The following is an 18043-nucleotide window of genomic DNA, read 5'->3' as shown; positions in this document are numbered from 1 at the left end:
CAAGGACTTTTGTCTTATAATATTTCCAGTTGCGGGATAGGCCATGATATTAACCGTCATAACCGAGCTTGGCCATACCATATATGGGTTGCTTTAACGATTTCAGAATAGTCTTTTATTTTGCTGGTTAAATAAATTTGATACAAATGTGTTGAGTAAATTTAATCTATCTATCTATTAGCTCAGAGGACTCCAAACTACTGCTCCAGGATCGCATGCGGCCCGCGATGAGTTTTAAAGGTTTAAATTAATAGCTTAGTTTTTGGATTAATTAATCAAAAAATATGATTCATTACTTTTGACAGATGAAAATCAAGATTAATTAGAAGAAAGCTGCATACATATGATACATTCAGTAAGTATTTTCTAAACAAAATAACATTTGAGCTTTCAAACATTCTAAAGGTAACGTCAACATGGCCCTCAACAACGTTATTTGTAAATCAATGCGGGCCGCGAACTGGAAAGTTTGGAGTCCATTGCGTTAGATGAATGAATGCAGCCAGAACTCACGCGCTCTCTCTGCCATAAGCCGACATTACTTTAAAGAGCCGTGCGTGCCTGAGAAAGATAGATCGGTGAAGATCGTTTCGGCTGTATTTCGCACTGTCGGCACTTCGCATCCGGACAGCTTATCTACATTTGGAAATATATTTAATGAATATTTAAACAACCTGAATGTTGTTTTTACAACGATTTTATGCCAATATGCCTTTTAGTACATCCGTAGAATATCATCAATAATTTTTGCAGCTAATCCTGTACAGCGAAGTTGCGCTGTTGTGGTGAAGGATTACTCATCGCATCGTCATCCCTACGCGAACACTTGCGTACAATGAGCGAACGATGTTTGTGATCTTATAGGCACGTACCGAAGGAAACTGTGCTTTGGGCAGGGCTTTCCAGCGCAAGGTATACAAAGTACATCAAATACGAGCAGAATATCATCCGAAACGGTCCCATTTCGAGCATGAGAAAGTTAAATTCAACTAATAAACAAAACAGCACGGAAGGATGACATACGTATCAAAACACAGATTTTCCATGCAGATCATACACAAATTAAAACATTATTATCATTCTATTACACGATTTAACCTATCCTGTCTTTTAACGAAGCTAATGCTGAGAAACCCTGGGAAGTATCAAGAATGAGTCAGGCAAATAACTGCACACGGTTGGTCACTTACACTAAGAATACAATTACACAAACACATTGACATGTTTTGTGCATTAGAGGGCTATAAAAGCCGATCGCTCATTGCGCACGCACCCTTTCGTTGTTCAAATATTGTGAAGCTAGTAACATCTTCGTGGCGAGCGTTGTGCAAGTGTCTAAGTGCAAGTCTAAGCTAGTGGAAGGAGTTGTTTGTCGTCCAGTGACATTATCCGTGATCGGTTTCAAGTGTTTCAGTGTGCAGAACAGCGGCTGAGCCATGGCTACCACCCCAGAGAAGGAGCTGAGTGCATTCGAATTGGGAGACTTATACGTGAGCATTCCTTTGCACCAGTGGGCTGCAGAGGAGGCCACTGAGCCAGGGAGTGATTTGATATCGTTTGTTCAGAAGCGGGATGAGCAGAAGGTCGCTCAAGATCAGAAGGAGGAGGAGCTGGTTGAAGATCAGTCGAAGATCAAGAAGGCTCTAGAAGATGCAATGAGTGACATTGTGGAGCGAGATGAAAGTGAAGACATCAGTGGAGAGCCGATAGCTGAGAGTGACAAGCTAGAAGCTTTGGAGAAAATCCTGGAAGAGGCAAACAGCGTGGACGAAGATCATGTCGAGCAAGAGACCACTCACGACGAAGCTCACGATGAAGCCATCGTGGAGGCCTCGGAAGATGCAGCCGAAGGCGTTGATCGCTGTGCACGTGTGGAGGTCGGTGGGCAAGAAGCTAGTGTGGTTGTTGATGAGTTTGCTAATGTTATGTATTTTGCTTCCGTAGGTTTAAGCTGTTGAGCAGTGGAGCTGGCGATGAGCTGAGTTGGTGTGCCGATACCTGCCAGCAGCAGCAGAGGGAGTGAAGGGAGCGAATGAACTGGATAAAGTCCTGTGTGTTTCAATGATGTTGGATGTAGTTTTGCAATTTTCGATCCATGGATAAAGAGTTTTAAATTTTTATTTTTGGTAAATCAAAATTATTGAATAAAATTGAAGCAAATACTTAGAAAAAAAAACCTTGGGCTTATAAATTATATAATACTCCGCCTGTTTTGATTTTAGTAGTCACAATATGTTCTCGAAATATCAAAATACACACATATACTCGCGGTGAAAAATTTAGACCGTTTGTTTTGTTTGGAAATAAACGACCCAGAAACCGGTTTAGCTTAATTAATACTTATGGATGACATTTTCGCGTAACACATATTCTTATTCATGTTACAAGTTTTTTTTTAATTTGTACGGTAATTTTTACGCTAATTTGTACCGTGAACTCCTACGATATTTCAATTCGTACACTATTTCTAAATTACTACTGGATATGGTTTATCAATTGGAACTGGAACCGTTTCAGTTCTTGACCCGGATCAGGTCAGGTATCGTTCCGAATTCCGAACAGTTTCAGGTATTGGTTTATGATATGAATGAAATCGGGAGCTATTTCTGGATCAGTATCGCTCCATGATCGACTGCAGCACAGGTATCGGTTCATGATACGTTCCAGTCCAAGAAACATTACCTACACGTTTTACACTTAAACATGTCTAAAGAATGCTTTACTATGAGTGTACTAACATATCGTTTTAACATGACTTTCGAAGATGCTTAACAGTTTCTAAAGTTGTAAAACCTTTAAAACGCTCTGAAGGCGCTTATAATACTGGCTTATAAACTCGAACGACTCAATAACATGCCCGTCATGGGTTCAAACCTAGAATGGACCGTTCCCCCGTAGCAAGGATGGACTATCCGGCTGCGTGGTAATGAATTAAGTCTCGAAAGCCTGGTGTAGGCCGGCATGTCCGCGTAGGACGTTATGCCAAATTGAAGAAGAAGAAGCATCAAGATCAACTGATCTTATTAAATGCATATTAAGGAACTTGGAACACACTATACAGACTATACCTGAGCGACGCTATTTACGAAAAACGAAGCGGTTTTATAGATTTAAGTTTATTTTCATTTTGCATGCGGGTGGGTGGTTTCATCTCCGGTATACATTATTAAATACGATTCCAAAGAATGCAAACATCTTCTCGCTTCTTATTGATTTTGAAAAATCAAAGGAATTTTTCTTGTTTTTAATCATGGTGCTATTAACTGATACTGTATTAAATCATAAAACCACGATTGTTACTAGGGCGAACGGATATGTGGGCCACGCGAAGGATGCGGCCTTATAAATCAAACCCGCTCGGGTAACAGCGATCTTCTCAACCGTTCGACATCAATGATTAACCTTCCCGCTAGTTGCTCTCTCAAGTAATTTGAGGAGCCTATGCCGCAGAAGTGGGTGAAGAGGAATGAGAGATTTCTTTCGTGATCCGAATATGCAAAATTAAAAAAGACGAGGTTTCTTAGAGTTGCATAATCCGAATGGTTTGTTTATTAAAAGTTCGGTCCCTATTATACCCCCGGAAGCCCATACATTTTAGGGTGTTAGTGTATCCTTTCCGAGGATAAATAGTACATAAGTGTACGTACGCGTGAGTGCCGTATGTTAGTGTTTGTGACACATATTTATTCCGCTTTTACACGTAGCGTTCCCGGTTTCTAGATTAAGATGATCGCGCACCACGCGAAATTACAGTTTGAGACATTCGTTACAGAATAATTATCGCGAACGTAACAACGATTGTGTAAATATTTATATACCAGGTTCCGCGTATCTCGGACACTACCTCAACGTGGAGAGTCTTAAAACTTGTTAGTCTGCACAAGTGCTTATTAAAGCTGTATGCTGTTTAAAACTATCTTAGCCACAACAATAGAACTGCAAATTGTGATCTGGAAAGTCATACTGATATTAAGCCAATGGAATCCATTTTTATTGATATGATTGTTCATTTGTGTGTCCAATATGTGTCAGCCATGAAGATATTTTGTCAAACAAATTCCTCAAAAGCCAAAATGATATTTTGTAATACAAAAGTATACATGACTGGAAGTTTCCAAAACACTTTTTATGTCTTGTTTATTATGGCACAGCCTTGACATAGCTTGTGGTGCAAATTGAGGGCATTTGAAAAATCTTAACTCGATTCGATTCGAGTCGAGAAAATGAAATCCAAAATTAACTTTTGCATACAAATGAACACACAAAATTCGTCAACGCGACGTCGAGACGACTCGGTTATAGGAATAGAATATGCTGGATAGTCTTATTAGGCCATACAAGACATGCAAATGAAAAAGGGAGACTTGATGAAATAACCGTAACAATAACGTTGAAACTATGATAAGATTGAACATGTTCCTTGGAAGGACCGGAATGGCATGGTATGCTGCATGCTAGATTCCAGGAACAGTGTGGGTTCATGATAGGTTTCAAGAATCGATTTAGGTTAATGATAGATTCCAGAACCGATATGTGTTCGTGATCGACGTTTTACGTTCGATTCCAGAACCGGTACGGGTTCAAGATCGGTTGCATGACCGGTAAGGTTTAATGATTGTTTCCAGGACCAGTATGGATTCATGATCGGTTCCAGGACCGGTATGCGTTCATGATAGGTTCCACGACCGGTAGGAATACATGATCGGTTTCAGAACGGAAATGGATTCATGATCGATTCCAGGAACGATATAGGTTCATGACAGGTTCTAGGGCATTTGACATTTTTCCTGGAGAGTAAACGTTTCTTTACCATGCATTTACTAATATTTACCTATTCAACCACTCAAATTTACACTCGAACAATTAGAACATTTATCTAGAATTACAGGAGTACAGAAATTCGCACGAAAACACGAAAAAAAAAGATTCCATTTTCAATGGAGATCTAGTTCACATGAAATGGGAAAAATCAAAGACAAAGGAAGGTGTTATGTTTAAACACTTTTGCTTTATTCAAACACTTATAACGTACATAATAAATAGGAGACACAAACAATCAACACTTTACAACGTAGGCCGCGTGCCAGTCGCACCGAGCGCCCCTGCCGAGAGCTCCTGCTCGATCGGCCTTCGTGCACACTCTGCCTGTATGGCGCTCGGCACACACTAAGCCTCGCGCGCTTAGTGTGTGCGACAATGTGCGTGTACACACTGTCGTCCCCCTGGACGTTGACCGGTGGCAGCGCAACTGCCACGGCAAGTCCAGGGGTCGGCACGCACGGCGGCCCACAACAGAAGGCACGAGAAAAGTGTCATTGTGACAAATGACATTTTTTAGAATGACTGTCGAATGTTTTTTTGAATCTGTAATTCGATTCATCAAACACATCGAATGAAACAATTCGGTGTCAATAATTATCACAACATCGGGTACAACAGCTACCACTTTTTTGTATAAAATTATTGATAAATGAGATGAAACATCACCTTAGTAATACAACCAACATGCTGTCTCACTCTGTCAGGTTTGATGATTTCTTGAGTAGAACGAGAAAAAATGTTGACTACACCCTAGTGACGTCAAACGTGCGCTGCACTCAACAGATGTGAGCGAGTGGATTATTGTACATCGGGCGCAACGCTCACACGAAAGCGAACAGGGACCAAGTCTCTCTCAATCTCCCACAAACGCGTCGGTCAGCGAGAGTGTTTCAGTGTACCAGCATGTTGCTGTCGCTTCCTTTCGGTTCGTCACTTCAATACGGCAGCTCGGTGAGGAAAGTTCGATGCAAGATGAATGCATATTTCGTAAGTGATTTCTTTTGTAGTGCGAGTGGAAAACAAAAACTAAACAACATCATGCATAGTTACACAGGAGGTAAGCTTCACGATAAATATATTCAAAAAGTTGGAGCTAATTTGCTACCGTGGTTGTGCGTGTGTGTGGTGGATATGTGTGCTGCTCTTTTCAGACCAAGTGCGTGACAGGTCGGCCAGCGTTGTGCCACTTCCAGAAGCATTTGCGCGGAATAAGCGCTTTTGCCTGTTTTTGGGCAACATTAGCTCGTTCTACGACGATAGAATGCTTGGTATGTTGTTGAACCTATATGGCCCCTTCCGGGAGATGATCTGCTCGCCCCCACATTCCCCGGCGCAGTAAAAGGGCAATCGTCGTTTACGACCAGCCAGAACCGCTGGAGAACGCGGCCCGTCACCTGAACGGTGCTTGGCTGGCGGGCACTCGGATGTACGCGGCGGCCAGCTTTACTACCACCAGCCGGCCAATCCTGACGTCCACCGAGCTGCACGTTACCAATTTCAGCGAATGGATCGACGAGGAAGTACTACACGAGCTTTTCGGTCGGATAGGCCGGGTGATGCAAATTGTAATGGGCCGGAGCGTGTACGGGTACCGTGAGGCGTATGTGTCGTTTAGGTCGGCCATGGACACGGAGGAGGCACACTTGCAGCTCAACGGATGGGATATGGGCGATGGGTTTGCGCTCCGCGTGCGACATTCTTACACCGTGCACGGTGGAGCACCAGTTTCGCCGGCCGAGTTCCAGCGCCTGCAGACGAACCGATTCCTCGGTGGGTACGTGCGCGTGTCCGGCTTGGGGCAGTCGTTCGGAGCGGTGCGGCTGCGCGAACTGTTTGGGACGTATGGCCTCCTGAGGGATGTGTCCGTGCTGCGGGATCAGCACCGAGAGCCGCTCGGTTGGGCGATATTGCGCTACCAGAGCGATAAACAGGCCCTTTTCGTCTCCCGCATTATGGACAACACCGTGGTGGACGATTCCCGTCTCAAGGTCGTGAAGCTGTCCAACCAACTATTGCCGTTCACTGACGCTGTGTAAGTATGAGTGTGTGTTTGAATGTTTGGAAGGGGAAAATTTCATTCAGTGATGTGTTTTTCCTACCATTTCCCAGTCCGATCGACTTGAGCACAGCATTTATTCCGGCGGCCTCATCGGCTGCCTCATCCCTCTTCCCAAGAGCCTGGTTGGGTGTGTAATGTCTTCCACGTGCTTTCGTCCAGGCGCTGTTGGATTCCATATCGCTCATTCTAAAGCTTCGTTCATCAGCGAAGCATGCATCCTGGCAGAGTGAAGTGGATCCCACGCAGAAGAATAGTGATCGAGTGCAAGTAAAAAGTGCAATTGCAAGTTTTTTTTTATCTTGGTATATAGATTCAAGGTTCACGTTTACTTTCACTTGAGCCAGGAGTGGAGCTCAGTGCATTAGAAGAAGGTTGTTTTTTACTGATTTGAATGAATTTTGAATAAATCACCATCGTACTTACTGCGAATCGCATACCATTTCCATTATCAGTCTATACGAGCTACGTTAAAAATATAGTATACACTATAATACAATACGTTATAAACTTACACAATTTTTAATGTGTTAAAATTCTTTTATTAATTCCTTTATCAAGACAGCTTTTGTAACGGTGATGAGATTTCAATATGAAGATGCAGTCAATAATGCTTGTCTTGCTAGCGAAATAAATCATAAATAAGAAAAAGCAATTTTGGAACTATTTTAATCAATAGGCGTTCTCACTGCCACAGACAGACACGATAGTTGGGATGTTTGTATGCAGTAATGGATATAAGCCACTGAGGCGCTCTGGAGCTGCTGACCAAACTTCCAGCGTTTTACGAGCCATAATGCTTACAGTCATCTCGAGCCGCACGAGAGACGAATGCCATAAAGCCTCGTAAAATAACACGACGGACGAAGATATGTGATCTTCATTCATCGATTGGGCACCGCGATCGCCGCCGTTTGTGCCGTCCGACGCAGACGGACGGTTTATGACAAGGCCCCGGGGGTGGTTATGCAAAAACATACGGTTTGCGTCGCATCGCAAGCACCTTTGAAAGTCCCCGGCGAATGATGCTGCGAAGGAAGTATGAAAGAGGGTGATGGAGTGGGCCGAAGAATCAGTAGAATGGAACCAAGCGTCCAAGAACATGCTGTCTTCCAAACGATCACTTTCTCTTTCTCGTTTAGTCCCACATTCTCTCTCATTCTCGCTTGCTTCTTCGTCTTCCACCATGTTCCTTTGCAGTAAAGAGATTAAGGCTCAGCTGTTTTATCATTTACGTTTGTCTATTTTGCTCGGTCAATACCCCGATGCTTTGGAGAGTTTCTTCCGGCATATTGACGTGGTCGAGCCTAACCGCTGTTTTATTTCCCACATTCCCTTTTGATGTACCTATTGAAATAGTGATTTCTATTCAAAATTGTCCTATACTCGTACATTTTGATACAATACTGCCCATCGTTGGTAAAAGGGGACAAGAGGAACTATAACCCCAATTTCTCGGTTATTGAGGCTTCGTGCAAATAAGCTTTGAAGCTTAGTTTATCAAATATTAAAATTGAATTCAGCAACTGATAAATGAAGCATTCCTCTATCATGTAGTTGTTAGTCATTTACATGTAAGTAGGCCGTATACCGTTTGGCGGTTAAGGACGGACATGTCTCAAAAGAAGCTCGTGGCCTGTGACAAGATGCGTCTTACCACCTGTCTGCGCGAGACAACTTGTCTATATCGGACGTAGTACCGGCTAAGCGCGAGAACGACACGACCGCTGAACGAGCAGCGGCAAGATAGCGCGTGTGCGAAAACCAAAAACATAATGCCCGCAAAGCTTGAACGACCATTCTCGCGTCAGCGTTTCCATACTCACTGCTGCTGAAGAATACTTCCTCTTCTTCGTCTAGTGGCACAACAACCGCTGCCGGTCAAGGCCTGCCTGTACCCACTAGTGAAGTGGGCTTGGCTTTCAGTGACTTTTTGTTACCGTTGAAGGATAGTCAGTCCTACGTATGGGGGCACGGTATATTCTGGGCTTGAACCCATGACGGGCATTTTGTTAAGTCGTTAGAGTTGACGACGGTACCACCAGACCGGCCCATGGAAAATACTTCACAGGAAAATAAAAGAAAATCTAACAAGGCACTGATCGATTGGTGACAAAAAGAAGACGTAGAAAACATCCACTTCGCTGCCAGTACATTGGACTGTATCGATCTGTTCGATCTGTTTTAGCAGGAGAATGTGGAAACTTATATGACTTATCATATGTATTGTTTATGAGTCAGTGCCACTTGAAACACAATTTTCTTTTTTAAGTTTGATATGCCGTTGCTTCTCTATAAAAATCTTTTCTCCGAAACTCATGATGCACAATAAAACAAAACAATAGTAAAGCTTTTACATATGCTTTAATTCCATCGCCAAATTTATGAATTTTAATTGTATTCTTGTTCCGATACATGACGATCAATGGAATGCAAATGATATACCGACACTGAAATAACCATTCACCATCCCCTTCCTTGACTCAAACTGTAATAGGATGCACATCACATCGCTTGCGCCGAGACGTTCGCACGGCAAAGGAATCGGGTGAAATAAAACCGCACAGCTGCATGTAATAATTCGTCCGGCAATCCTTGGGCAGGCAATTACGCTCAGACGATCTGCGCGAAACTGTATGTCAGTGACCATAGCATGGTAATTTCACCCGCACTCAACCTTTCTTTCCCCGTGAAACAACTAATGGATGAGTTTTCGGATATCTGCTCAAGCAAATCGTTTCAGGATGCTATTGTTCAAATGCAACTAGACACGATTAAATGCTGCATCCTACTAAGGAGAGTAAGCTTTATTTCAAGTAAATGGGTGCGTTGTGACAATTGAACTAACAGAAGCTGTTGTTGAATATATTAGATAATATTAAAGTTTAATAGTTCAATAAGAATGCTGCGTTATTATAATCAAAGTAGAGTTCGCGAAATAACATTGAGCTGAATAGTTTTATCAAATGGGATATTAATAAAATTGTAGTGCTCAAAGGCCCTCAGTGTATGTAGAAATCAATGAATATTGATCGTTATTATTATTGGAATACATCATCGTTGAGAACCAGATTTCCAAAGATTTTAAACACTGCATCGTCATCTTCAATTCCAGGAGCTTTGGAAGCTTTGCGACCAAAACGCCCGGCCTGTTGTCTGGTAGCGACGTTGAGTTTGGGTACAACAGCCTGACTTGGCCTCGGATCGTCCGATCGCGCGCCACGTACTTTTCTTTCACTACTGGTAGCACCATGCGAGGGATTCCGCTTGGGCTCGAGCTCGGATGTCTCCGTTCTCCAGCGAACCTCATTCATTCGCTCCCGGTATGTTTTGACAAACCAGCAGCCGTGGCGGGTCTTCATAACAAGACTAGCTACCTCCGCTGATTCTAACAGTACGACCACAGCGTTGGACGGACGGTGCCGGATCTTGGGCTGCATGCACAACAGAACTCGGCCGTACGGTGCGAACCGCTTGCAAATGGCGCTATGCGTTAGGTACTGCTCCTTGTTGCCGATTACGACAGTGCGCTGGTAGTGGTGCAGCTCGCTCGAACAGTCCCCATACGAGCACACCAGCAGCGGCTTGTCGTGGAACACCTTTCCGTTCAGTCGGCGGATCACATTTTGGACGTCCCGAGTGGTCGCGAACACGGCCGAGCCGTACAACAAGGACTCTCCAGTCATTGCATTTCGTGTGATCTTCGCTGATATTACGGTCCCGGTCTTCGAAAGGTAGCGGCGTAGCAGCTGGTCGTTTACGTTGGGCGCCAGATTTCCGACGTACACGTGCGTGAGGATAGCTTTTCGCTCCATCGTTTGCAATAACGGCTGTACAGGGGATACATGTGAACATACAGTTAGATGCAGTTTAGTGTAAAAGTAGCACCACAAAAACCGAAAAAACACACACTCACTCTCATACGTACATACAAACTGAGCAACTTTGCAAAGGCACTATATTCCAATACTCACACAATAATGGAAAGCTGAGTCTGCAAAAACAGATCCGATCAGTAGCACGGTCAAAGAGAGAATGCGAGCCACGCTCTAGCGCAAGAAGGTACGCATCGAAAGTGTTTTGAAGTGCTCGCATGCAGATTCATGCACACGTCATCCGGTTAGAGTGTCCAGTTGGGCATCTGTGTAAGTGACTAGGTAATGTTCGAACGCAATTGCGTCCACTGCAATCTCAAAAGTCTAATGCCCCATCCCGGAGTGTCTTCTTAACCCTAACTTCGCTGTGCTACCACTACACTCCTTTATTGTTTGTCAGCTATTGTTCCATTGAGCTGTTGGCCATGCTCTTGGGATGGATCATATATTTTTTGCTCCGTTTGGAATATCTTGCAAACGCAAGACCAGCGCGGGGGCCATAAATCATCGGACACCGTTCCCTCGGTCCGACATGACTGGTATCGTACAGCTCACCGTGTCTGGAGCCGTGTCGGTGTGATCGATATCCGGTCTCTGGATGGACGAAGATCGCAAGGCTTCAAACCGTGACAAACAGCGAAAATCGATCGTTGCTTCTATGCGTTTGCTTTATTGGGAGCAGCTTCAATGCGTACAGTGGGGACAAGACCATCTCCTTTTGCAATAAAACTGTTGCTTCAGATTTACAATATTCACCACAAAGCAGAATCTTATAATGACGTTCTCGCACCCTTGTGAACCAAGACTTTCCCATCCCGTCTTATTGAGGATGGAAGCAGCTACGACGGTGCGTTGATATTACATTAACTTCAAGGGAAGAGTAGATCCATTCTGTTTTACAATTTTTATCATTAACTTTTTTGTCGTTACTGGAATACCAATTCAGATATTTATTTGTGTAACAATTTGTTCGCAAATTGTACATACGATACATCCGATTCATAGCGTACGTTTTTTTCTCTTAGGATTTCTCGAGTGTAGAGCGTTTGAGAGTGTTCACAAAGAGCCATAAAGCAACCCATAAGCCTGCTCTCTTGGGGTGTCGGCAGAAAGCATTAAAGCTACCGGGGAGCAGTTTGCGGTGGAAACATACATCTCTTTTGATATTTGTGGATACTTTTGTGCATCATTTGTGGATGACTTCATCGTGACACCCCTCTGATGGCAAACTATGCTCACGCTTAGCTGATTGAATCCCAACAAAAAGGAACAGAAAAGCAGATCTTTTGGGTTTCTTACAATAATGCCTTCAAATGAGAGAGGCAATGGTCATCTACACCTGGAAATGCTTCTCAACGTCAACGCAAAATCGGTCGTAGATCTTTGCTTTGGTGAGCATTCAGAAAATGTAATAATACATTTTATTGCTTTGCTGATTGCTCTTTTGAGCGTTTTCTAGTCTGGGGATTTGTGCATCTTTCAGGTGAATAAATACTGTTTTGCCTCGAATTAAGCACTCTTTGGCAAGCATACGGCAAAGCCGTCCTTCCTGAATAAAGAACAAGTACTCTTTGGTCACGTATAATTGGTGTCGGTTTGAAACTACATTGCAAGAATGCCTCCGGTTGTGAACTTACCAGATAATGCGACAGAAAATGCTAATGCATCGGGACATCAGAGCCTACTGGAGATCACACACATGTAATGTGAAGTGAATGTAATAGTGCATGGCCCATATGTTAAATTTAAAAGCGGCTTGGCTAGGGACTGGTTATGAAGAAATTAAATAAAAACTTGATGAATGAAAGGAGTTTGAAGCTGTCTGCAATTTGCATTGAAACGATCTGTAAGCTCCCTTTGTATTGTTACGGAAATTATTGAAGCGATAGCAAATCCTGTATAGCGAAGTGGCGCTGTTGTGGCGAAGGATTACTCATCGCATCATCTTCTCTACGCGAACACTTGCGTACAATGAGCGAACGATGTTTGTGATCATATAGGCACGTACCGAACGAAACTGCGCTCTGAGCAGGACTTTCCAGCGCAAGGTATACAAAGTACATCAAATACGAGCAGAATATCATCCGAAACAGTCCCATTTCGAACATGAGAAAATTAAATTCAATTGATAAACAAGACAGCACTCCACGGAAGGATGACATACGCATCAAAACACAGATTTTCGATGCAGATCATACACAAATTAAAACATTATTATCATTCTATTACACGATTTAACCTATCCTGTCTTTTAACGAAGCTAATGCTGAGAAACCCTGGGAAGTATCAAGAATGAGTCAGGCAAATAACTGCACACGGTTGGTCACTTACACTAAGAATACAATTACACAAACACATTGACATGTTTTGTGCATTAGAGGGCTATAAAAGCCGATCCCTCATTGCGCACGCACCCTTTCGTTGTTCAAATATTGTGAAGCTAGTAACATCTTCGTGGCGAGCGTTGTGCAAGTGTCTAAGTGCAAGTCTAAGCTAGTGGAACTTTCCCTATCGAGCGCTACAATTCTTGTTTGTCGTCCAGTGACATTATCCGTGAGCGGTTTCAAGTATTTCAGTGTGCAGAACAGTGGCTAAGCCATGGCTACCACCCCAGAGAAAAAGCTGTGTGCGTCGGAATTGGTCGACCTGGCCCCCTTGGCGACTGAGCCAGGGAATGATCTGATATCGACCGTACAGGAACGGGATGAGCAGAAGGCCGCTCAAGATCAGAGTGTCGAGAAGCCGGATGAGGATCAGTCGAAAATCGAGAAGGCTCTAGAAGATGCAATGAGTGACATTGTGGAGCGAGGTGAAAGTGAAGACATCAGTGGAAAGCCGATAGAAGCTTTGGAGGAAATCCCGCAAGAGGCAAACAGCGTGGGCGAGGATCACGTCGAGCAAGAGACCACTCACGACGAAGCTCATGATGAAGCTCACGATAAAGCCATCGTGGAGGCCTCGGAAGATGCAGCCGAAGGCGAAGATCGCTGTGCACGTGTGGAGGTCGGTGGGCAAGAAGCTAGTGTGGTTGTTGATGAGTTTGCTAATGTTATGTATTTTGCTTCCGTAGGTTTAAGCTGTTGAGCAGTGGAGCTGGCGATGAGCTGAGTTGGTGTGCCGATTCCTGCCAGCAGCGTGAAGAGTGAAGGGAGCGAATGAACCGGATAAAGTCCTGTGTGTGTTCCAATAATAGTGGATGTAGTCTTGCAATTTTCGATACATGGATAAAAAAATGTGATGTACTTTCGGTCAAAGAAAATTATAGAATAAAATTGAAGCAAAAATTTAGAAAAAAAAATGCAACTTGTACTCAGTCATTCTTTCGAATCCGTCCGCCTGTTGTGTTAGCAGTAGTTTTTGTCTGTTCTCTGTTGTTGTCTGTTGTTGTACTCTTATACCGCTAGAAGGGCTAAAATCTCTTGAGTGATGAGAACATGTGTCATAAGCGATTATGTAACTTGACAAGACATATATCGTTGAGAATATTTTCTTACGTGGAATATTCGTGAAAATCCCGTTGGAGTTTTGTGGTGCAAAAAACGCATGCAAACATAATATTTCAAATCCTCGTGGCATAACCCCAAACATGCACTAGAGCTTAAATCTTGGAGCTTTGTATTTATCCGCTACTTTATTGACTGTGATGTTTGTTGCGTTATTTATCTACGGAGTTTATATATTAAAGGGACTTCCTTCTGCGGCCGCTCAGTCCGCTTACCGTTGAATCCGCCACTGCTATGTCAGCGACGTCATGTGAGTTAAGTATGTTTCATCTGCAGGTTATTTCCTTCCGCTTTTCTTCTTTTGCATCCAATTTACTTGCCTCGATTTGGCTGTATGTACCTTGTCGCAGCCTAGATTGCCGTCATCTTTCAGCATTTGTAATACGACATACTTTACAGTGCGTGTAGCTTAGATGATCACGATGCCAATTGAAGTTCAGGATGATGCGGCAAGCGTATCGTACTTCGGTCAGCTTCGTCTCTCTTCGTTGTGTTTGGTAAGCATTTGTCATTTCTTGCTATCGGGTGAACGCAATTGCACCCATACTCACGCTAATCGGGAATGAGTATATTATTGGCAGGCAAGCTCTCTGCTAGCTTGTTCATCAGCAAAACAGTGTCTGTGCAACTAAGCTCTCATTATCCATGGTATTTCAGCCGAAGCCGTTTCTTGATCGTTTTGTGCACTTCTGCCGGTTTCGGTAATCGGTACATTCATATTAGTCCGAAGAAGTCTAAGTAGCTTCGCGAGCCGTTTAGTCATCAGAATGGATTGAGAAGCGCTTGCGGAATGCTCGTTTCCAAACGAATAGATGATGATAAGTTGCACAGTTTGCAGGGAAACATGTTCGCTAAATAGCACATGCTGCCTATGCGTGTTGATAGAAAAGACATTCCGGTGAGGTATGGACGAGATCGACACCTTTGTAGAGATTTCCGCTGTTGCAGCATCTGGAAGATCCTCAGATGGACGATGTAGCAACGAATGATGATACTGCTCACCAGTTGTCACTGATGGAGTTTATTCAGTACTTTTATATGAATCTTAACACTAGCAGTTAATAATCTAACTGAAATATATCGATTCAAATAACCCATATGACGTGTGCATACATGCGCGTCTACACTACAATACTACGACACGTGGTTCAATCATACACTTTCCACACTCACGCCATAAATGCGCCAAAATTCGTTTCGTCAGTTTGCTATTTGTATGCATATAATAATGAGTGATTGTGTTATGTTTAGTTTAGTTTTGTAGAACAATATACATTCGTACGAGGCGTGAAAGAATGCACAGCATTTTTACTTTTTTTCCATAAGTTGATAGATGGTAGGTTTTTGTTTTTGGAATAGAATGTACAGAAATGCACATTAACTTAATAATGCAGTGGAACCACTCAGAACGAGTACCCATCAGAACGAGATTTTTGCATAATGAGCAAATCTGAATGCTCAATAAATATCTCTCATTACGAGTAATATCTCGTATCATGACCAATATCATTTGTGTTGCTGGTGCGTATGTTTGATGTCGATGTGAAATCAAAATCACGATTGGTAAATATTGACTATTTATTTGATTTTAACCATCTCTCAAGTTTTATTTGCGCATTGTTAGTAGCCAAACGTTTAATAAAAAACTATTGTCAGGAGGAAAAGTGTCGTATAATACAGGCACAATTGTCTGGTTTATGTTGAGCTCTCTGGATGGTCTGGCTGGATCTACTTCTCCATGAAGGCGAGAGTTTGTCCTGCCGATGCGCTGCCCTTGTTGAAATTTCATTTGATCACATATCTGGTGTTAAAGTGTGTTGTTGATTTATTGTCAACAAAACTATCTGAATCTTTGATGATCTTATTAATGCTGAAGAATGTTTACCATAATCAATTTTCAATTTCTGAAAAATGCTAGATTTTTTTTGAGACAAATAAAGATTTCATGCTAATGTCTAATAGTGGAACACACCGACAGCAACCATGTTTTTCTTAAATTAAAGAATAAACCAATCGACAACTTTTCCATGAAAAAGGAACAATTATAATAACAGGAAAATAGTGAACAACAAATATCTTTCAAATTATTAGTATGAAAAAGATTTTCAGATGTTAATAAGCCCTTTTTATCAGCATATTTGCAATCCGGGAACCAATTGTTTCATTTTTCCTAAAAATCATATGGAAAGAGCCTCCCGCATTACGAGTTTTTCGTAGAACGACTGAGCCACTAGAACGGATAAACCTGGTTATGACGCGTTCCACTGTTGTAGTGAAACTAAAAATAATGCTTATAAAAATAATTTTTATCTACAGCATTTATATGATTATGTTTTTATTTAAATGACTATTATTGTCGTAGTTGTCAAAGTTATATTTTTTTTTTAATTTTGTTTTGGAGCAACAACCAACGCTGTTGAAGAATTGTATTTACCACGTTATGGGTTTATCCAACATTGACTTATTGGTTAACCATGGTAAGATAGTCAATCCACGGACAATAAGGGTCACACGCGACGGGCATGATGTATCATGATCTCTCCATGGAGCCGGTCAGCTTATGATTATTTACGAAAAATTGTTAGTCATTCCTAAAAAAACACAATACAAAAAACTCACCGGTCCGAATAGAATTGAACCTAACCACTTCTGTTTCAGATGCTCGTTTTGGGATATTTAATTTGAAAAGAATTATTTTTCTTTTAAACCTGGAGTAACGGGAGAACCCTGTTTTAAATAGCCCAATGGGGACGCCTGGTAGTTCACTCACTTTCGCAGTCATCGTTCGCTAATCGAGCACAACTGTCTAGCAGGGACGGACGATGCGATGGAACCTTTGCAACAACAAGCCATGGAATCCAGCTGGCTCTTATAAGAAGACCAATTGTGTATCTTAATATTCCCTGACTGCATAATACAGTTTTATTTTAGTCAAGTAATTGTAGTTAGTTGCACATCTCCAAATTCAAAACCTGTTGTGAGTATGAGGTGCTGCGTAAAACGTTTGGTATTTGATTGATTTGACCTTTGGAGCGTTATGATTGGCTTGTAAAGGGTTAAGTTTGGTAGATATTAGTGGATTCTTGAATTATATTTCATTTGAACCAGAGGGCCGTTTTGTTATAATTCTGTGTTTTCCTGTCACTTCACTGCCACGTTTATAACTCAATCTGGAATCAAGGTACAGTATTATATTGTAGATATTAGCTGGCATCGCGGAAGAAATGGTTTAAAATTAACAGTCGTTAAAAATTAACCAGAGTCGTTTAAAATTGCTAGAATTCGGCATTGCGAACTTGAGTTTATTTGTTAATTTTAACGACTGGTCCTATGCCGTCGTTAAACAAACGACTGTCAAGAGCGTATGTGATAAAAATTAACAGTCGTTTAATTATAGGGTAAATGTACCTATAGTGGTGGTAGTACCAATAGTGGTGGTATTGCACTAAAATGCGGTTCATACGGAAAATTACAAGTAATTAAGTTATTTACGTTAGTGTGAAATGTTCTTTAGCCTTTTACAAAGGGTTTAAAAGTTGAGTGGGGCCATTCCGTTACTTAGTGACCAAAAAATCAATTATTTTGTGAAATGTGTCAACATTTTTCTAAAATCCTTAGGATTTCATAACGAAACTCATATTTCTGTAAACGTTCTAAATGACCACATAACCACGCAATTACTAGTTTTTCAACATAACTGTTATGAAATGTTATTATTTTACTAAAATTATTTGCCTTTTGACCATATTTATGCATTTTTAAGTGTTTTTTTACCATAGTGCCATTGT

The 18043-nt window shown here is 42.0% G+C and overlaps 4 protein-coding genes across 5 annotated transcripts; 3 read left to right on the top strand and 1 right to left on the bottom strand.

Annotated features, from left to right (window-relative positions):
• The first annotated feature begins 1277 nt into the window (after window positions 1-1277).
• LOC120905848 lies at window positions 1278-2151 on the top strand. Its single transcript, XM_040317076.1, has 2 exons — window positions 1278-1877; window positions 1945-2151. The coding sequence occupies exons 1-2, from the start codon at window positions 1437-1439 to the stop codon at window positions 1948-1950; spliced, it is 447 nt and encodes a 148-aa protein (XP_040173010.1). The 5' UTR covers window positions 1278-1436; the 3' UTR covers window positions 1951-2151.
• Window positions 2152-6180: 4029 nt separating this feature from the next.
• On the top strand, window positions 6181-7444 carry LOC120906523 (sex-lethal homolog). The gene is made up of 2 exons (XM_040318267.1): window positions 6181-6853; window positions 6931-7444. The coding sequence occupies exons 1-2, from the start codon at window positions 6246-6248 to the stop codon at window positions 7013-7015; spliced, it is 693 nt and encodes a 230-aa protein (XP_040174201.1). The 5' UTR covers window positions 6181-6245; the 3' UTR covers window positions 7016-7444.
• A 2271-nt stretch (window positions 7445-9715) lies between these two features.
• On the bottom strand, window positions 9716-10940 carry LOC120906520. 2 transcript variants are annotated; one of them, XM_040318263.1, is made up of 2 exons: window positions 10852-10940; window positions 9716-10707 (listed from the first exon to the last, which is right to left on the bottom strand). In XM_040318263.1, the coding sequence occupies exon 2, from the start codon at window positions 10690-10692 to the stop codon at window positions 9919-9921; it is 774 nt and encodes a 257-aa protein (XP_040174197.1). In that variant the 5' UTR covers window positions 10693-10707; window positions 10852-10940; the 3' UTR covers window positions 9716-9918. The 2 variants fall into 2 exon arrangements, with proteins under 2 accessions (XP_040174197.1, XP_040174198.1); XM_040318264.1 differs by having other exon boundaries at window positions 10806-10894.
• Window positions 10941-13174: 2234 nt separating this feature from the next.
• Window positions 13175-14028, top strand: LOC120906528. Its single transcript, XM_040318273.1, has 2 exons — window positions 13175-13755; window positions 13823-14028. Exons 1-2 carry the CDS (start codon window positions 13351-13353, stop codon window positions 13826-13828), a joined length of 411 nt encoding a protein of 136 aa, XP_040174207.1. The 5' UTR covers window positions 13175-13350; the 3' UTR covers window positions 13829-14028.
• Window positions 14029-18043: the final 4015 nt, after the last annotated feature.

Source organism: Anopheles arabiensis, chromosome X, assembly GCF_016920715.1.
Source record: "Anopheles arabiensis isolate DONGOLA chromosome X, AaraD3, whole genome shotgun sequence".
NCBI classification, from domain to species: domain Eukaryota; kingdom Metazoa; phylum Arthropoda; class Insecta; order Diptera; family Culicidae; genus Anopheles; species Anopheles arabiensis.
The sequence above is the reverse complement of the archived record's forward strand: the minus strand, read 5'-3'. Positions and strand labels throughout refer to the sequence as shown.

Coding starts and splice junctions, on each gene's coding strand:
- LOC120906520 (XM_040318263.1), bottom strand. CDS start 10,692: ATGGAGCGAAAAGCTATCCTCACGCACGTGTACGTCGGAAATCTGGCG.
- LOC120905848 (XM_040317076.1), top strand. CDS start 1,437: ATGGCTACCACCCCAGAGAAGGAGCTGAGTGCATTCGAATTGGGAGAC.
- LOC120906523 (XM_040318267.1), top strand. CDS start 6,246: ATGTACGCGGCGGCCAGCTTTACTACCACCAGCCGGCCAATCCTGACG. Junction 6,854..6,930: donor TTGCCGTTCACTGACGCTGT/GTAAGTATGAGT, acceptor ACCATTTCCCAG/TCCGATCGACTTGAGCACAG.
- LOC120906528 (XM_040318273.1), top strand. CDS start 13,351: ATGGCTACCACCCCAGAGAAAAAGCTGTGTGCGTCGGAATTGGTCGAC.